We start from the raw sequence: 17,386 nt of genomic DNA on the forward strand, positions 1-17,386 counted from the left end.
CTTATCAAGCATTTCGTCGGTGGTGAGGTTGTAAGCGTAGCAGTGGTTTATTGCTCAAACTTTCGGAAGTATTTCCAATGGAACAGCAAATAAGAATGACACCTTGACACGCCAGCTAGATAAAAGTTATATATAAGCAAAAAATCACAGATCACAGGAAGCAGTTCTACATAGATATATTTAATTTTGTATCGCATCGTAATGAAGGCACTCGATGGCATGACGAAGAATGCAACAAGACCACGCAAGAAGAAGAACGAGCGTTAATAGCTGTGGCACATGATAGCATGGCACATGCACTGTGAAAGCCTAGTGCATTTTCTTCTACACGCCGAGCTGTATACAAGTTAACCAATTTTAAAGATAACTGTCTGGGTTGTGAGAGCTTGCTAGAGTTAAAATAAAATGACTACCGCTTTAAACTGAGACGCAAAAGCGGGAAAATTCAGTTTAAAAGGTAGCTGGGACAGTTGGAAAGTACTATCGATAGTGTTATCAATATTACTATTGATAGCTTTTTTACCATCGATAGTTCGACAGTGACACAACTATCGGTAGTACTATCGATAGTCTTGCATCACTACTGGCGCGCGAAACTGAGGAACGAGCTAACGCTCTGATAATAGTTTTAACAATTAAAACCAGGCACTGTTTATGTTCCACACTCACCGGAGATGAGGGACTGGCCAGTGTGGGTGCTCGCGAAACCCTCAAAAGCAGCCCGCGGAACCGATCTTGAGAACGCCTGCGATAAACTAATGTTTGCAAAAATACATATAGCGTTATTTGTTAATTTTTAACAGTAACGTTCAGGAGAGAGTATTTGCAAATTGTTTACTCTCAATGGTTATCATACAAAATTGAAATAACGTTCCAATGTAACATCCATAATTACTGAAAATTACGTAAGTGTTTTTTTTTTGTAACAGTAATTTAATGTTCCGTGCAACCTGGGCCGTACCCATGTCCTCTCTGTATTGCTGGCACTAGAAAGCTCGCGCAACGATATTTACCAGATCTTCTACCGCTCCAGCATGCAAACGTCCACATAACAGAGCTCCAATAATATACGGCAAAACTCAGACATCAACGAATGAGTGCCGGCTAACATGCACTCACGCAGTGGAGAAAACGGCATGATTCCTCGTGCTTCCGTACACTCATCACTCTTTGGCGAGGATGGCCAGAGGCGGAAGAGGAGAAGCAGGAGGGTTAGCACTTCGAAACGAAGCACAGCCGGACATTGAGCTCGCGCTTGCCGATCTTTCTTGCTCTAGATCGCGGCGCCGATTTCTGCAGCACAAACGGTACAAACAGTGCTCCGTCCAGCGGCAGTATCCTCCTTAGATAAGTTTATGAGATGTTTCGATCTAGCGCAAGAGGTGGGAAGCCATCTCGAGCTTGTCTAGGACGTTTCTAAGACGTTTTATGTGTCGTGGGAAGCGAGCAATTTAATTACTATTGAAAAAAGGCACTGGGACTTCATTTTACAGTGATAGCCGTTAAAGCTCCGTTTCCCGTTTATGGCGTCGGTACTGTCGTAACCTACCAGGTTCAACGCGTCCTGATTGATCAGAAGAGTGGCGTCACGCGCGATGTCATAAGAACGCGCTACGCTGATTGGCGAGAAGACTACCACTGATTGTCCCGAACGCAGCATCATTCATGACGTAACAAGTCCCCCCTCTTTCTGGATGGACGGGACAACCGTGCTTGAATTGAAGGCACTCCTGACCAAAGCTGCTCAACACTCCGACTGCCATCGTCATTTCTCACTGCCCCAGCTGTACGCACTGTTCACAGCTGTTTGCAAGCTGGTCGCAAACCCCACAAATTCCCATTGCCACAAAGGCAATTGTCCGGTCGATATTTTTTTCGACGAAATGAGGTCAAGACCATCGAGCACCAAATGGAGAACTACACATAGTTTCCACGGGTTTCCACAGCACTTTACATGGCGTCATGCGGACCGTCGTACTTCTGGTCCTGGAGCATGGCAGCCGCTACAACGTCAGAGCAAGGACCCCGCCCCCCGCTGACACCCACACTGCCCCTACGAAGAGTTATTCAAATACAAGGGGGGGGGGGGGGGGGGGGGCACACAAAGCACAATAATGAAAATTTCTGAGAAAAATGCGGCAACTCTAAAAAACAAACACCACGAAATGCGCAAATGCGAATACTAGAAGTGGAAGTAGATGAGGTGACAAAATTTCCCCGTCGAGGGGATGCCTTCAGAAAGAGAAGGCTAAGTGGGGCGGGGTGGGGTACGTGTAGTACATCTTCTCAGAGGGTGTGTCGGGAAATCACTGTCCGCGGGCCAAGGTATACCATATATGAGATCGGATGTGAGCAACACATAAGAGCAGCTAACAAATCACGTCAGCAAGCTTCACTCTATCCTTCATTTCAAATTCTCAAACTTCCTAGGCATGTAGCACGGGTTCTTATTCTTGCAGACTGCCTTTCAGTTCTAGACTCTCTCCAAAATTCGGGAAAATCGTTATTGAATCGTTCACTTAGGTTCTTTGTTCCGCGCACAGTGCGTGAGATCCGCTTTGTCTGGGCACCTGGGCTTTCGGGCGTCTATTTTAACGAAGTGGCTGATTTATTGGCAAGGTCAACTCTCAGCGTTCCTGTAATCTATCCCGTCCCTCACCTCATTCTGTTAGAAACTTCTCGTTTCCAGCGTTTCCAACATATTTTAGCCAGCCTGAGTGATCCATTGCTCAATACCGTGGATTTTAGCCACTAAAAGTTCCCATGGAATATCCGGTGGTGTAAATCAAGGCTTTGTGAGGTGTCAATGACGCTTCTGCGATGCAGAATCCCTCACTTAAATTTGTACTTGGAACATCCGGTGGTGTAAATAAAGGCTTTGTGAGGTGTCAATGACGCTTCTGCGATGCAGAATCCCTCACTTAAAATTGTACTTATGCAGGTGTGGGTTCGCTGCGAGAAACTTTTGTGTATCATGTGGGCAAGTTGAAACAATAGACCCTTTTTCCTCTCTTGCCGGCGGTTCGCAGTTCAGAGAAAACAGTATTTGGAGGTCCCTCGTTCGAGGTTAGGACTCCCTCTGTCTCTTCCAGTTATTATTTCGTTCGGTGCGAGCGCAAAGGGATTACCGTTAAGCAGTGTCTGCGGCTACCTTAATGATTACATAAGTGCAACTGATCGATTACCTTGTTAGCTGTTTATCAAATTTTGTCGCATGTCCAAAAATGCTCGATTCTATTCCTAGTAATTCATATTTCTTTAATTCAATTGTCTGTTCCAATTTTTATATTGATTTAGTCTTCTCACGCCTATTTTTCCCCGCGCAAATACCTCATTGGGATTATCTACTGAACCTTGGCCAATCCCCCTGCGTGGGAAGGAAGGAAGGAAGGAAGGAAGGAAGGCCTCAGACGTTGCTGGCACATACCCCCCAGCGTGGGTATGTGCCATGCTTACTAAGAAGAAGAAGAATAAGAAGAAGAATAAACGCGCGCTTGAATTCATGGACACGTACGTACGCCGTTATTTTACTACAAGTGCTATGCCCGTGATTTACTTCGTTCGCTTACTCATTCGCTTCACTTAGAGTATTCATTCTATCGATCATTTCCGATTCGCGAGATACCTGCTAATCGTGTGAATGGAAGCGCATAGGATTGGGCAAGTTGGTCAGACATGCTAAAGAGGATAATGGAGCAGCATCAAGTAACGAGGACAGCAGGAGAGCACACACACGCACAAGCGGCAACTTACAACTTTATTGCTTGACTGCCACTCGCCGAATTTATTCAAAGTTGGCGCTTTTATTCAAAGTTGTAAGATACTCTATGATTGCAACGGGCCTGCCATCTATCAAGAGCTCAGGCAAACAAAACTATTTTGTTTCTGGCGTTGCCAGACTTAAATTATATTTCTCTATAAGTGGTGCAGGATGCTAAAACAGGTTGCGATGACATGAACTTACATAGCTATCAGTGACTCACGCCTGTGCTGTGCTCGTATCCCCTTTTGTCCTGTCGTTTCTTGTATTGTTACCCTTCTTTTATGCTCTTTCTGTTTAACGGCCAAGGATAGCCAGGGTGCACAACTTGCGCCCACCCACTACAAAAACAAAAAGGTCACATCATCATCATTAAACAAAACGTGAAACGTTAAAACTTCTATAAGTCTCTAATGTAAAATTATTCAAGCTTTTTTTTGATCGAGTAATTTATTTTTTGGCGTACGTACAAATGCACCTCTGAAAAAACGCGACGCTGCTAAAGAAACGGTGGCTGCTATGTTTGGTTTCTCTTTGCATTGTTTTTCTTGCTTGCGAGGTTCACGCTTATCCCGCCAGTCCCGCCACATTTTATGCCCAGCCGGACATGCGCACAAGTGCCGTAAATTCGACAGCTTATGCTGCTTCGTGGGGGCAGGAGTTTAAAATACCTACAGCTGGTGTACCTGCTGAATGCAAAAGTAAGTTGAAACTGTTTGCCAGGAGTGTGCGATTTTGTAGACCGATCGTCGGGCACACTTCTTCAAGTATTTTCAGCGATCCGAGCCGCTGGCACAACTGCTTTTGAATTCGCGCTTGGCTGTCTCCAAGCTAGCTCGCCTGGCCAGATATGTATTTTTCTTGACCTACTATAAACAAAACCTTCTCGTGGATAATTTTGTCGTGGCGATAATCTCCTTGCGTCACCGCGAGAGCTGACCGTCACGCGCCATGCCCCCTGACGTCTAGGAACAACGCGGCGTTTTTCTAACCAGGATGATTTCAGCCGCCAAGCTCACCTGGGCTTCCGAAGGAGCGGCCACTAGCTCATTGCGCAGCGAACTGTACATGACGGAGCTCTCGGAACAGCTTTCCGAAGAAACGCGCAACGTAAAATTGACGCCGTCATAGTGTTCGAATGACGTCCCGGGTCTGGGTTTTCGGCGGTCGCGATCGGAGCCGCTCTGCCTGCCGCTTCTCTCGCCATAGTGCATCGTCTGACGCGACGACTTGTGTGTAGTACGCCGCTCTTGCACATTCCAAATTCTCGTGCCAGCGCGGCTGTTTTTCTTCCAGCTGCGATCGCGCGGCCATTCAAAAACCGAATTAAGCGAGCGGTCGAGGCAGACTCCCTTTTTGAAACGATTGCGTCGGCCGCCGCCAGTAGCGGCTGTCGACCTTGCGCGATGCAGTTCGTTCTCTTCTCGCTCGCGCCTATTTTGCCTTGCTCCGTGAGTTCGGTCTCGGAGATGCTACACCGCGTGCTCTGACGCGAGCCTTTGGCTCTCGGTGGCCTCTTTTTCTTCCTCGTTTAGAATGTCGGGGGTGCAGAAGGCCCCTGGCAGCGTCGAGCTGAAACCGCCTGACAAAGCGGAGCAGCCGATAGATCTGGCTCCCAGGACGGCACATCAGCACGTCGTTGCCGCCCCAGCTGCCGTGGCGAAATCGACACAACTGCAGGTTACCACGATCGGCCCCTCGCTCAGACCGCATCTGGATACGTCCAAGTCGGCGTTCACGGTAAGCGGCAATGCCAAAGAGGCTTTTGTGTTCCCGTTCTTCAACTTGATCATGCTTGCTTTCTGGTCGACAACTGCGTCCCCACGAAGTGGCGAAGGAAGTCAGCGCTTTAGATTAAGAGTGCCTGATCAGTACCTCGCACGCACGCGAGAGCCGTCAACAACTAGGCTGACTGGTGCCGAGGCAACGCGTTAGCCAATTTTAGAGCTAAACAATTCAATGAAACCTTGCAAAGCATTGACGAGCGGTAGAACATTTCTTTCCTAGCTGTTAATTTTTCGTCATCAGTCCCATATGATCCTCTAATGAATTGCTGTAAGTTGAGAGCATGTGAACACCGTACTGCAGCAGCCTTTGTGCATCTACTACCATCTTGCTATGACTCGTGAAGAAAACCTGATGGCTGAATTTTGTGCAACTGAGGTTATCAATGGGATTTTTCACACTGCCTTTACTGGCAGATAGCAGTGTAATGCTGTCTGTGTTACATGATCTCGAGTTGTATCATATAGATTACAGTCGCTCCTCTACATGTGTTGTTGGCAGTATGGGCTTGTCATGTGTTTTTGTCTGTCAATTGTTACATTCATGTAGGAGGCTCTAAATCCAAGCAACAAGCACTATTCTCTGCATCTTGTGTATTTTGCTACAGTGTGTTTGCAAAGCTTTAACTATGTTTGTCAGTCTAAGTGCTTCACAAAAGCGTGTCACTAATCAGAATGTAATTGTTGGGTTTTGAACTGTGTAAGTAAATGTCGTAATATTCAAAATGGAGAATACAGTGACATGGCCGTACAGTATCGTAAATAAGAGTTTCTGTTGTTGTGAAATCTTGTCGCTTGTTACTCTTGTCTGGGTCGTGGTGCATATTAGAGTGTTGATAAATGTCCTTTTGGCACTGTATGTGAGCAAAAGTTTTCATTGATAAGCTTTACAGCCACAAGAAAGTTCAAATGTTCTTTATGCCATTGCTACTACATCATGGCTGGCTGTTGCTCAGCAGTAGCTGTTTTTTGTGCAATTTTGACGATGGTGTGACATGTTTGGTTTTTGCCAGTTTCTGATAATAACAACAGTAATAATAATCATAGTCAGAGTCGTGGTCTCGTTGCTGGGTCAAGTATGATCTTTGCGCACTCATACGGTTGAAAATGTATGACCAAGGTAGAGCAGCTTCTCAGGCACACAGTTGAATCAGATTTAATGCTTGCTTCACAGTCAGTAGCGAGGGGGCTACAAGAATTAAGAGAACCAAATTTATAATGCGTACAACTAGGTTTCAGCATTTCTTGGCTAAAAGTTAAAAAAGAAACGAATACAGGTCCGCTGAATTTATTTTTGCAGACTCTGTTTTTATGGCAGACAGGCTGCATTCAAAGGCAGTAGGGCACAGCTACTGCTTTATTTTGTATTCTGCAGACTTGTACTATCGTCATGAGCAAAAGTAAGGGACCCCTGGCCCTTGTTAGCTATTGAACAGACAAGGGAGAGAAAAGAGGGGCTTTTTATGACATACAGGACGGAAGCTAACAGTCACCGAAACTAAGGAGCATATGGGATGTATCTTATTTTAATTTGAGGTGTTCATCATTGGGAGATTAGTAGGGTAATTATTTTAAAGATAGTTAATCAATGAGTGGTCTATGAGACCTGTTGCGGCTTTTGGTATGGTGAAGTTTCTCCTACCATGACTATTCACATCCCAAGAACTCTGTACTCACTCGGCTAAGAGCTGCCTAGTGTGGTTTTCTATAGAGTGCGTAGAATTTTTTTCGCAGCCATTCGTACAATGCGGCAAGTGGTAAGCGGCGTAGATCTGGTACCTTGCCACATGAAACCACACGCATACTAAAAGGGCATTAGTACGGCATTTGCACTTTCGCACTGCCTTTCACTGGTGTTTGTGTGTTTTTGCACTCAAAATACAATGGGCGGAACATCTGGTAGAGGCACCCAGAATTTTCTTTTCGGTGCTGTCCATATTAACGGGACAAAAATGGGTGGGTCCTGGCTTCATGCATTTTTGTACTGTCCATTGTCCAGAGGGCGAGTTTACATATTGAGGCGTAGATACATCCAAAAAGATTGGTCCCCAGAAAAATTGTCTATATTAATGGGGTACGATTGTACCAGTTCGCTCAAAAAGAAGTTAAACTGAAATGTCAGCAACATTAGTACCGAAGTACACGCTTCAGTATACACTTATAAGTACCTTATTTTCGTGAAATAAATCAGGTTGGAAGTCTGCATTTTGTGTGTGCGTCTTTGTGTTCTCCTCCTGTCCCATTTTCTTCGTGCAGTTTTATATTTGCTGAACTTTAGCACAAAAATCAAACGTAGTTCTTAGGTCCAGTTCTGTGCAGGCTTTTGTATAGTCCATGTACAGTCTTTTTCAAAGGTCAAGAGCCCGAAAGGTTTGAGTCTGAGCCTTGTAGTAAGGCTCTTGGTAGCATCAATTGGAGTCCCAGTTTTCAGAGGAGTGAGGGCTATAATACCTCTCAGCTTCAAGATATTCGAAACGCTGGCGATACATGATGAACCACACAGCATGGCTCAGCAGCCAACCACTTGGACTGTAAGCTTTTAACAAAGGCCATACCTTTGCCTAGAGCAGTTCACTTGCACTGACGGTTTCCAGTAATGGCCTAGCATGCTTGCGGTGGATGTTGGCACTGTTGCCCAAAGACTCGTCCAGAGCAGTTGTATTGATTTACTTTGTGGGATCTGCACTTTCAAGACACAAAAACAGTAGCCTCTGGCTTCCCATTTCTTTGGCACCTGGTTGTTGAAACACTTTGGAGGTATTCATCTTGCAGCACTTAGCAGTACTGATTGCCAACACCTCAAGGCAGCATCATACATGTGACCTTCTGGCAGAGGGCTGCAGTGATTAGTAGAATGTTCCCAGACCCCCATTTTTTCTTCTTGGCCTGCGTTTAATTCTTGCTTGTCTGTACGCTGTTAAAATATAAGGCAAAAGAAAAAAAACACTACAGCTGTAACGAAAACTGATTGAACTATGGGAGCAAATAAGAGAATTGTGACGCAAATTAATTTGTAACCTTATAGTACCTTCAAATAATTGTCTACTTTCTTGCTTATGAATTTTTTCAAATTTAGTCTTTAGTGCTGCATTCAACTGCTGTCCTATTTGGCACCCACCAGCTTTAATTCGGTCCTTCACAATGCACTTTGTGTTCGCATCTCCAGTGGCAATAATAAAACATAGCAGCCATAGTATGCATGGCCTTCCAGTTGAGTTTATAGGCTCCGTGCAGAGTAAAAAGCGGTAATACCTGGCCACTGTTCATGTTCTTGGAAAACTGTGCTCATTCACATAATATGTCCTGACCTCTTTGAGGGCCTTTGACGCTCTTGAAACAGTGTTATTACAGAGCGAACTATGTTTTATGTTCTGATAGAATTTACTTTTTTTTATTTTTCCTCATAGGTCTACAAGGGACATTACATGAGGGGTGGGCTGACGAAAGGGTATTAGCATAAGTACAGATGGTCTTCAGTGACGCTTTTGAAGTGACTGAGATTGATGGCAATTGAATTGACTGCAGTCACAGCTTCCACAGAAGTGCTTGTAATAGCTGACATGCAGTACATTCTAAATCTGCTGCTCGATACTTGCACTACTACATGTGTGTTTGTTCTTGTTTTGACTTTCTTGCCAGACATTGAACCAGAGACTTCCCGCAACTCCGCGGCCAGTCTTGCAGCCGACCATTTCGGTTTCCTCATCAGGCGGAGGCGTGGTGACTGCCTCTGTTACTCCATCATACACTGTCAAGTCTGGTAGGTTCATCTTAATCTTCTGGACTGTTGAGAAGGGCTGGGATTTCTTGGCATTCTGCGATGGCCCAGTTTCTGTGCATTAAGTGCTGAAAGGCATAAACCATCCTAAGTACACTGCTTCAGTTTGGACAAAATGCGATTTAACAGGTGCCAAGCATGTGCCAAGGGTTTGTTTTAACATGTTTGAGGAATGAAAGGCCTTAGTCGCTCAGTTTCAGTTGTGCAGTTGTTATGCATAGGCAGTGGCAGCATCCCGGAAGAAACAAAATTACTATACGCAGTCGGGAAATTGGTAAGCTCATTATTTTTACACTTCCGCTTGTTGCAGTCGGGCATTTGTGCCTCGTTAATGTGGACACATTGGTCATTGGTTCCCGACCAAAACTGTCCATAAAGTGGGTCATCTCTAATAACGAATTATAAAAGAAGAAGAAAGCAGAAAATGAATCAAAAACATTTGTTATTATGGTACACTTGTGTGCATAGTGGTGGGAAGTAAAGCAGAAATTAGACAATCTTGGAAGCTCTATGTGTATCATATGCTGGTTGTCATTATTCTTAAAAATATTATAGTGCAGTTTGGAGCTCTTAGTGGACCATGGCGGGCGTGATGACATCTTGTGGAGTGGTGGTGTATTTCTTAGTAGGCTCACATTACACGAACGAGAAGTTCATATCTATACCTAGTTGTATGATAGCTGATGAATGCACCTTTCAGTATCCCGAAGGCTGCTGAGGGAGCTTCGTTCTCAGCTATTCTTGAAATGTGGCAAATGGGAAGGCACATTGGCTGCACAACTTACAACTTAAGGCACGAAACCCCCAAACAAAACAAAAAAAGGCTGCCAGCAAGACATTCGTGCCTTCACATTTCCTTGCATTGGTTCTCTGCACTCAAAACTTTGGGTAGGAACCATTTGGTTTGGGTGGTCTACTTTTGTTCTGGTTACTGTCCATATTAACAAAACAAGAATACATGAGCCTCAATGGGCTGTGCACATTTTCACCCTGTCCATTGTTCAGACAGCGAGTGTCCATATTAAAGAGACGAAAATGCATTGGAAAAGTTTGGTCCCCCCAAAAACTGTCCATAATTTGAGTCATCCATATTGACAGGGGTCGTATTTATGGGGCATGACTGTATTTGCTTCCAAATGATAGCGTGATCATATCTCCGACATTATGAAAGCTGTTAGCTTTGGTGCAAATGTTAAGGGAGGGATCATATTTCTTGGGTAGGGTCATATCTTATGTCCAGCATATTGGCCCAACCAGGGTTCTCCCCACGTTGGGTGGCAGCGGTTTTTCCGCCCGCCAGTCTGGCTGACCGCCCGTGTCTAATCCCATGCACCTACCATTGTCTGCCTCTTGACTAACCTTTGTGTGTGAAGAGGCACCAACGCACTAACTGTGAATGGCCCGTGACGAGTGCACATTAGCACATTTTTGCCCAAATAAAAGAAGTGAAACTGAGGGAGTTAACACTGGAATAGCGAGACGCTTTCTGGTGAGAAAATGCAAAGACCAATCAATCAACTGCGCAGAACTTTACTCAACTGCCTGGTCGATGTGCGGCTGGGTCGCCATCGCCATGGTCTAGAGTGAAACTTAAAAACGCGGGATATTAGCACAATCACTCGCTATGTTATTCATACAGCAACATGGCCTCCTGTTGGGAATGCGTCTGAATTAACTGATTGGCATGATTGCTCATCAATTCTTTTCATGACAGTGTCTACGACAAGGAAGAACAGTGTAGTACGAAGTAATTCGCATCTACTAATTTGACAAATGGCCAAAGCAGGTTGGCATACAGCTTCTGCGGTGGGGCTAAAAGAAAACCTTGTCGAAAGTGTCTGGTGTTAAATACATGGTTGCATGCATAGTGGGTAGTAGAGAAAATCTGGGGTGCTTTTTGTGCCTGCAAGGGGCGCTGCATATTTTTGGCAGTTGCTCAGTTCCATTGCTTCATTTGCAGCTGCTGGGCTACAGTTATGCATTGCTGGCTAATGCGTTCACATGGCATTGTGCTCTTTGCTTGCTGCCCCGACTTCTAGCTAGGTTTAGGCTGGTTACCTTTGGTTCTTGTGGTTTATTTGTGTGTTATGCCTTGGAGGTCGAAAGACGTGGGCTCGATCCGCGCCGCGGCAGTCGAATTTCGATGGAGGCAAAATTCTAGAGGCCCGTGTACCTTGCGATGTCAGTGCACGTTAAAGTACCTCAGGTGGTCGAAATTTCCGGAGCCCTTCACTACGGCATCCCTCACAGCCTGAGCCGCTTTGGGACATTAAACTCCCATTAACCATAAACCAAACCATGCCTTGGAGGTCCAAAGGTCATTGTGGAAGGAAGTGGCTCAGAACATTGGTTAGTACATGACATGAATGGTGAAAGCAGTGAATGTGCATAGTTTCAACCTGCGGTCTTGAATGCTGGATTGAAGTGCAATAGTGCTGATTGTTGTGGCAATTCGGGTTGGGCAGATATTATTGGTTGCCAAGCTTCCAGCAGAAGATTGTGCATATTTTGGGTAGAAAAGCAGCTTTAAACTTTACTTTTAGTTGATGGTTGTAATGGCATGTTTTGTAAAGCAAAAGGTAATCAGAATTTTCCAGCACTATTGCCAGCTTGGGCATCTTCAGATGTACTATGCTCAGCTGCAGGTGTACGGCCTTTGTCAAAAATATGCAGTTTAGCAGGATTGCTTTTGGGCCCTGTAGAGTGGCCCATTTTGTGTTGCCAGTGGTGCAAATCTTTTGAGGGTGAGGGGAGAACTATCGCCTATGCCTGTCCAGAGCCCAGGAGTTCCAGGAGTGTTACTAGTGGCCCACTGCCAAACCATGTGGGCCTTTGTATTTTTGGCAAAGGACCTACATGCTTCGGGTGTTCGTTGCTGTTGTTCATTTCTCCTTTCGTCTCTGCTGTTGGAGTGCTTGCACAAATCAGCAGCAATAAAGGAGGGAACAGAACAACTTGCGTGAGAGCTGTTTCGTGATGGGAGATTTTGAGCATGAAATTCAGACATGCCTTCTCCTGGGCATGAGGCACTGGTTAAAAATTGACTCACTGTTCTTGTAGGCAGTCATGTGTTGATGTTGCAAATGCTACTGCAGTTCTATGTTTAGAGCACTATAGACACAAAATTTTTGGTTCATGTTTTCTTCTTCCAAACGTTGCGCTAGACATTGGTATACACGGAACACCCCGTGGTATTCGCTTACAATGGCTAAATACTTTATAATTGAATTTCTTCTTGACACTATTTCGGTTTTGATTTCATCAACAGAACGATGGCCGTGACATGTAGTTGATATAACAGCTGATACGTCGTTTGTTGTAATTCTAGCTATTGAAGCAGGCTGGTTTAAGTGCTGTAGTGAGTTAAAACTATGTATCAACACTCATTTTGTTGTTTTTTTTTGTGCGTCACGTGGCCTAAATCTCAACTGCACGTCACATCCATCATTCGGTTGATGATAACAAAACCGAAACGGCATGAAAGAAGAAATTAAGTTATATATTATTTAGTGGTGGTAGGCAAAAAACCATGCAGTGATTCATGTATTCTAATTGCCTAATGCATCATTTGAAAGAAGAAACAGGCAATAAAATTAGGTATATATAGTCCTTTAAGCAGCAACTCTCTAACTTCAACGACAGCAAAGCACTGTTTGCGTGTGTGAATGTTGTGCGCCTGTTTTGTGAATTAGGAAAAGCATGAACATGCCATGCTAAAATGCCCTAATAAAGGTGGAGCAAGAGCTTTGTGACACGCATTACATTTTCAAGAATGCTGGGTTTGTAGTGTAGCGCTGGCTGTGGCTCGTCTTGTACCTGCTGTTGCTTTCTTTCTTTCCTTAGTGCCATACCCTGTACACAGAAACATTATCCTTCATTGTGAGGTATTTATTGCCTGCCAATAAATTTTTGTCTACAACCAAGCTGTTATGTAGCAACAGCTGAAAAGTTGTTTGCACTGTGGCCACATTATTTTTGTCCTGTTCACCCACAATTTTTTCAGTTGCAAACCAGCCACTTTGAAGAGCCCCTGAGTGACCAAATAATTTCTCGTATCGGAAAGACTGCTGTCTTGTTTTCTTGTTTTTGTTTGAGACGAATGAAAGACTTACTGTGGTTGAGTTATTCTTCACCACAAGACTGCTAAAACTGCTCATGAGCGGCTGCATTTCTTAAACTATTCTTTTTTCCTACTTGTGAAGTCGCTGTCTTTCTTGCTTTGTTTCTTTGTTCAGTGGGTTCCTCGGTGTCTCAACTCTCGACGCTGCGGCACATGGTGACGCCTTCGGCAGCAGGGGTATCATCACCAAATGCAGGCACCATCGTGACTTCCATGGCGTCTCCAATGGCGTCCATCATTCGGGGCAACACCATCACAACCACCCAGATTGGCCATTCCGTGTCTCACCAGTTCTCCTCGCATGTACCTCGTGGTGAGAATTTTGTCAGGCATGTCTGTCGAGCAGAGACAGGCTTTGATGCTGCGTGATGGACTTGAGTGATAATGAAATCGTGTAGGTGATTCATCTTAACAGGCATTAGCATTCGCTGTAGTAATGCTTCATTGGCAATCAGTCATTGATGCCTTAAATTTAAATAGAACTCGACTGCACAGACTGAACAAGTCACAGAAGATTCTGAAACAGGTTAGCAGTCACAGTGCAGATTGCCTATTTCTGTTACAGCTGTATCCTATTCAAGTTATGTGTCAACTAGGCTGCCAAAAACTTAGTTTGCTGCTTAGAAATGCCTGTGAAAGAAAGTGGTGCTGGGTGCAATAATGTTGAGGCAAATATACTAAGTGAATTTACATATGAGCAATATGTGCAAGTTGCCAAAACTTGAGTTGTACTTTTCCAGGTACTCGAGGTTAATTGAAAGGACCTGAAGAAATTGTAAATCTCGAGGAGTTCAACATAGCTAATTCAGTAGAAATTCTCTCACACTGCAATGTTCTAAGAATTAGCCGTATCATGTACCACTGTGCTATGAGTGTCTGTATTGGTGTCATTATGAATTTTCAAGTTTGGCTGGACTGAGTTGGGCTTTGTAGCAATGCTTGTATTCAGTGTTGGTGGTAACGCATTATAAGTAACGGCGTTTCCGGTAATGCATTACTTTTTTCGGTAACTTAGTAACGTACTTGTTACCATTTCGGAACTGTAACAGGTAATATACTTCCGTTAACGTTTTTCGGTAACGTGAGGTGTCATGTTACTAGTTACTTTTTATTCCAATTGTCCCCCCCATCCGCCCCGTTTTTTAGAGAAAAAAGCGCAGAGCACCTAAAGTGATTTTGCAAGTAAATAAAACGTACAGGTGCTCTCGACGACCCTTGTTGCGGCTCGCACGCATGCCAGAAAACACCTGCCCTTGACGACGCACCCAACTAAAAGAAAAAGAATACCCATAAAGCATGAAACTCGTGAACAAACACGCATTCACACACTTGCCTTCACCTACCTCCCCTTCGCAAGCCACTCACACACACAACTCTCTAAAGAGTGGAAGCATTGAGAGTTCAGCAATGATTTCTTTGTGAATTTAGAATTGATGATGAAGTGTCATTTTGTGTTTATAATGTCACATTCAGAAAATGGATTCACCATGAACCACACAGTTATAAGTAGGATACAACTTTAAAAAACAGCAGTTCGTAGCACCGGGCCGCCGTCCTCTGCGTCCTGTATTGCTCCGCTAGCCAAACATTAAATGTTTGGCTATATCAAAGAATTCACATATCAAAATTCTAAAGCTCATAATTATTTTCTTGTGATAAGCTTCTTGTTTAGGTAACGAGAAATGTTTAAGCAGCAGACTACTTTTTTGTTGTGGAGGAATTCTGTGTGCGGTGGCTAAAAGTGTGCGGAGCTTCGCTGCAGACATAAGTTGTATTTGACTCCTTTAGGCCACTATAACATTGCTAAGCTCCTGCACATTTGTGCAAAGTATTCTCGTTAAATCAGGATTTCAGCTAAAATCGTTTTTTGGGCTAGAAGTTTTATGTAAAATGTGAGCTTTATAAAATTGTTATCCTGAGTTCTTGCAACGAAGACGCACTGAATAAAATTTATGGCCATAGATTAACGGTAAAGTAATGTGCGGTACATTTTTCAATAACGGTAACGCGTTACCTTTTTTGTAGCTAACGTAGGGCGGTAACACGTTCCTTTTTTTTTCTAGCGTAGCGACTAACATATTTAGTTACTTTCTTTCATTAACGCCTACAACACTGCTTGTATTGAATCAAAACCTCCGAATGAAATTATCTTTGTTTTGCTGTTTGGTCTAGCTTATATAAATTTTGTGCTGAGTACATGAATTGTGTGGCAAAATTTGCTTCACTCTGAAGCATATGCATTTAAAGCAGTCGGTCATTTGATTCCTATTTGAATCAAATATTAATTGAGTAAAAGTTAAACTGAACAGTCACGACCCGTTTTCTTTTGTATTATTGGTCAGTAATACATTGAGGGCAATGCACTGAGCTATGGAAAGGAAAATGATAGGTGTGATAATACACAGGAAGAGGGCAGGGTGGGTGAGGGAACAGACGTGGGTTAATAACATCCCAGTCGAAATCAAGAAGAAATTAGCTTTTGCAGGGCATGTAATGCGAAGGCAAGATAACCGATGGTCCTTAAGGGTAACATGGGTTCCAAGAGAAGTCAAGCATAGCTGGGGGTAGCATAAAGTTAGGGGGGGATGAGATTAGGAAGTTTGCGGGCATACGGTGGCTGCAGCTGGTACAGGACAGGGTTAAGGGGGGTGTCCTACTCTGGCTGAGCAAATGCTCCATTTTAGGCTACATTCGCACGAGCATTTTGCGCGTTTTTTTTTGTTCAAAGAGCACAATGTAGGCACCATTCGAAAGCTTAATGTACAGTCTGTCGTTCGATGCGCACCACTGTAGTGTAGCTGCATTATCAACTGCACAAGAAGTAGTATTGCAGATTACAAAGTCGATAATTTATTGATTATGATGATGAGCACACTATCTGTCTAAGAAATCTGAAACTCAGTGTGGTGTACTTTATGGTGAAAATGTTCAAAAAGGCTCAAACAGCAACCTGCCTATGAAGGTATCCATTTATTTACGGTGTCTTCGAATGGTCGCCTAGATCCTCTGACCCAGAGCATGCAGATCGATAACAAACTCTGAATCTGAGTCAGAGGAGGCCCTTCCCAGCCCAGTATGCCAGGCGCTTTCAGAGTGGTCACGTGAATGAAGTAGACCCTGACAGCCTTTTGGCTGGAACTGACCGACAGCAGCGTTTGGTGCATTTTATTTACTCATTATACCTTTTTGTCAAAGCACATCCATATTCCATCCTCAGTGCGCTTGCTCACAACGAGGGGTTTGGTCGGTACCACATGACATTAGAGCTTGATCAGTGTGGTGGTCACCATCAAAAATGTTTGCTAGCTGACATCCATTATCAACCACGAAAACATTGCACTTTTGCTATGCACACACAGCTTTCTGCGCTGCACTCACTGATAAACACCAACATCGCATTTGCACAGCACAAACGTAGCCACGAAGATGCATCGTCCAAAATGCAGGCGCAAATACATTGTAAAAGGTGCTTTGTGCTAAGCCTTTTCTGTACTTGCAAACAGCACTGGTGCGCTCATCGACATTAGTACGTTGGTCGCTGCTGCCATGCACTGCGAAGAAACGTTCCGAGGCTCGACACACTGATCAGTTCCGTTGGATTGAAGCTAGTGCGGAACTTCAGAAGAACATCAAAAGTGTCACATAGCCACTTCACCTCCCGAAACAGGGCGACCGGCACCTGCGCCGGCATATACCGCCGGCATGTCGGCAACGTGAGATTTGTAAGAAGTGCTCACGTGACCCAGAGCGTCCAGTCACTCTTTTTTTTTTTTTTTTCAAAGCATGTGAGAGCGCTCTGTGCTGAAGGTGGGCGCTCCAGAAGAACCAGCCAAATACAAAAAGAGTGCCTAGTATTGACCAGTGGAATAGGAGGACTCATGTTAGAGTGCTCTAGAACGCTCTAAAGCGATCAGTAGAAGACACCATTAACTTCACAGAATGGT

At 44.3% G+C, this 17,386-nt stretch overlaps 1 protein-coding gene across 21 annotated transcripts in view; it reads left to right on the forward strand.

The window, feature by feature from the left end:
* The first annotated feature begins 4,291 nt into the window (after positions 1-4,291).
* The window catches only part of Sap130 (Sin3A-associated protein 130), a 71,352-nt gene continuing 58,257 nt past the window's right edge, over positions 4,292-17,386 (forward strand). For 19 of the 21 annotated variants that reach the window (XM_077659278.1, XM_077659279.1, XM_077659283.1 and 16 more), the window contains exons 1-4: positions 4,325-4,461; positions 5,296-5,500; positions 9,184-9,304; positions 13,558-13,755. In XM_077659278.1, the coding sequence (XP_077515404.1) occupies positions 4,454-4,461; positions 5,296-5,500; positions 9,184-9,304; positions 13,558-13,755 (532 nt within the window). In that variant the 5' untranslated portion in view covers positions 4,325-4,453. Of the gene's footprint in view, positions 4,462-5,295; positions 5,501-9,183; positions 9,305-13,557; positions 13,756-17,386 lie in introns of all 21 variants that reach the window. The other 2 variants (XM_077659282.1, XM_077659285.1) reach the window with 2 other exon arrangements.

Source organism: Amblyomma americanum, chromosome 3 (genome assembly GCF_052857255.1).
Source record: "Amblyomma americanum isolate KBUSLIRL-KWMA chromosome 3, ASM5285725v1, whole genome shotgun sequence".
Classification (NCBI taxonomy): domain Eukaryota; kingdom Metazoa; phylum Arthropoda; class Arachnida; order Ixodida; family Ixodidae; genus Amblyomma; species Amblyomma americanum.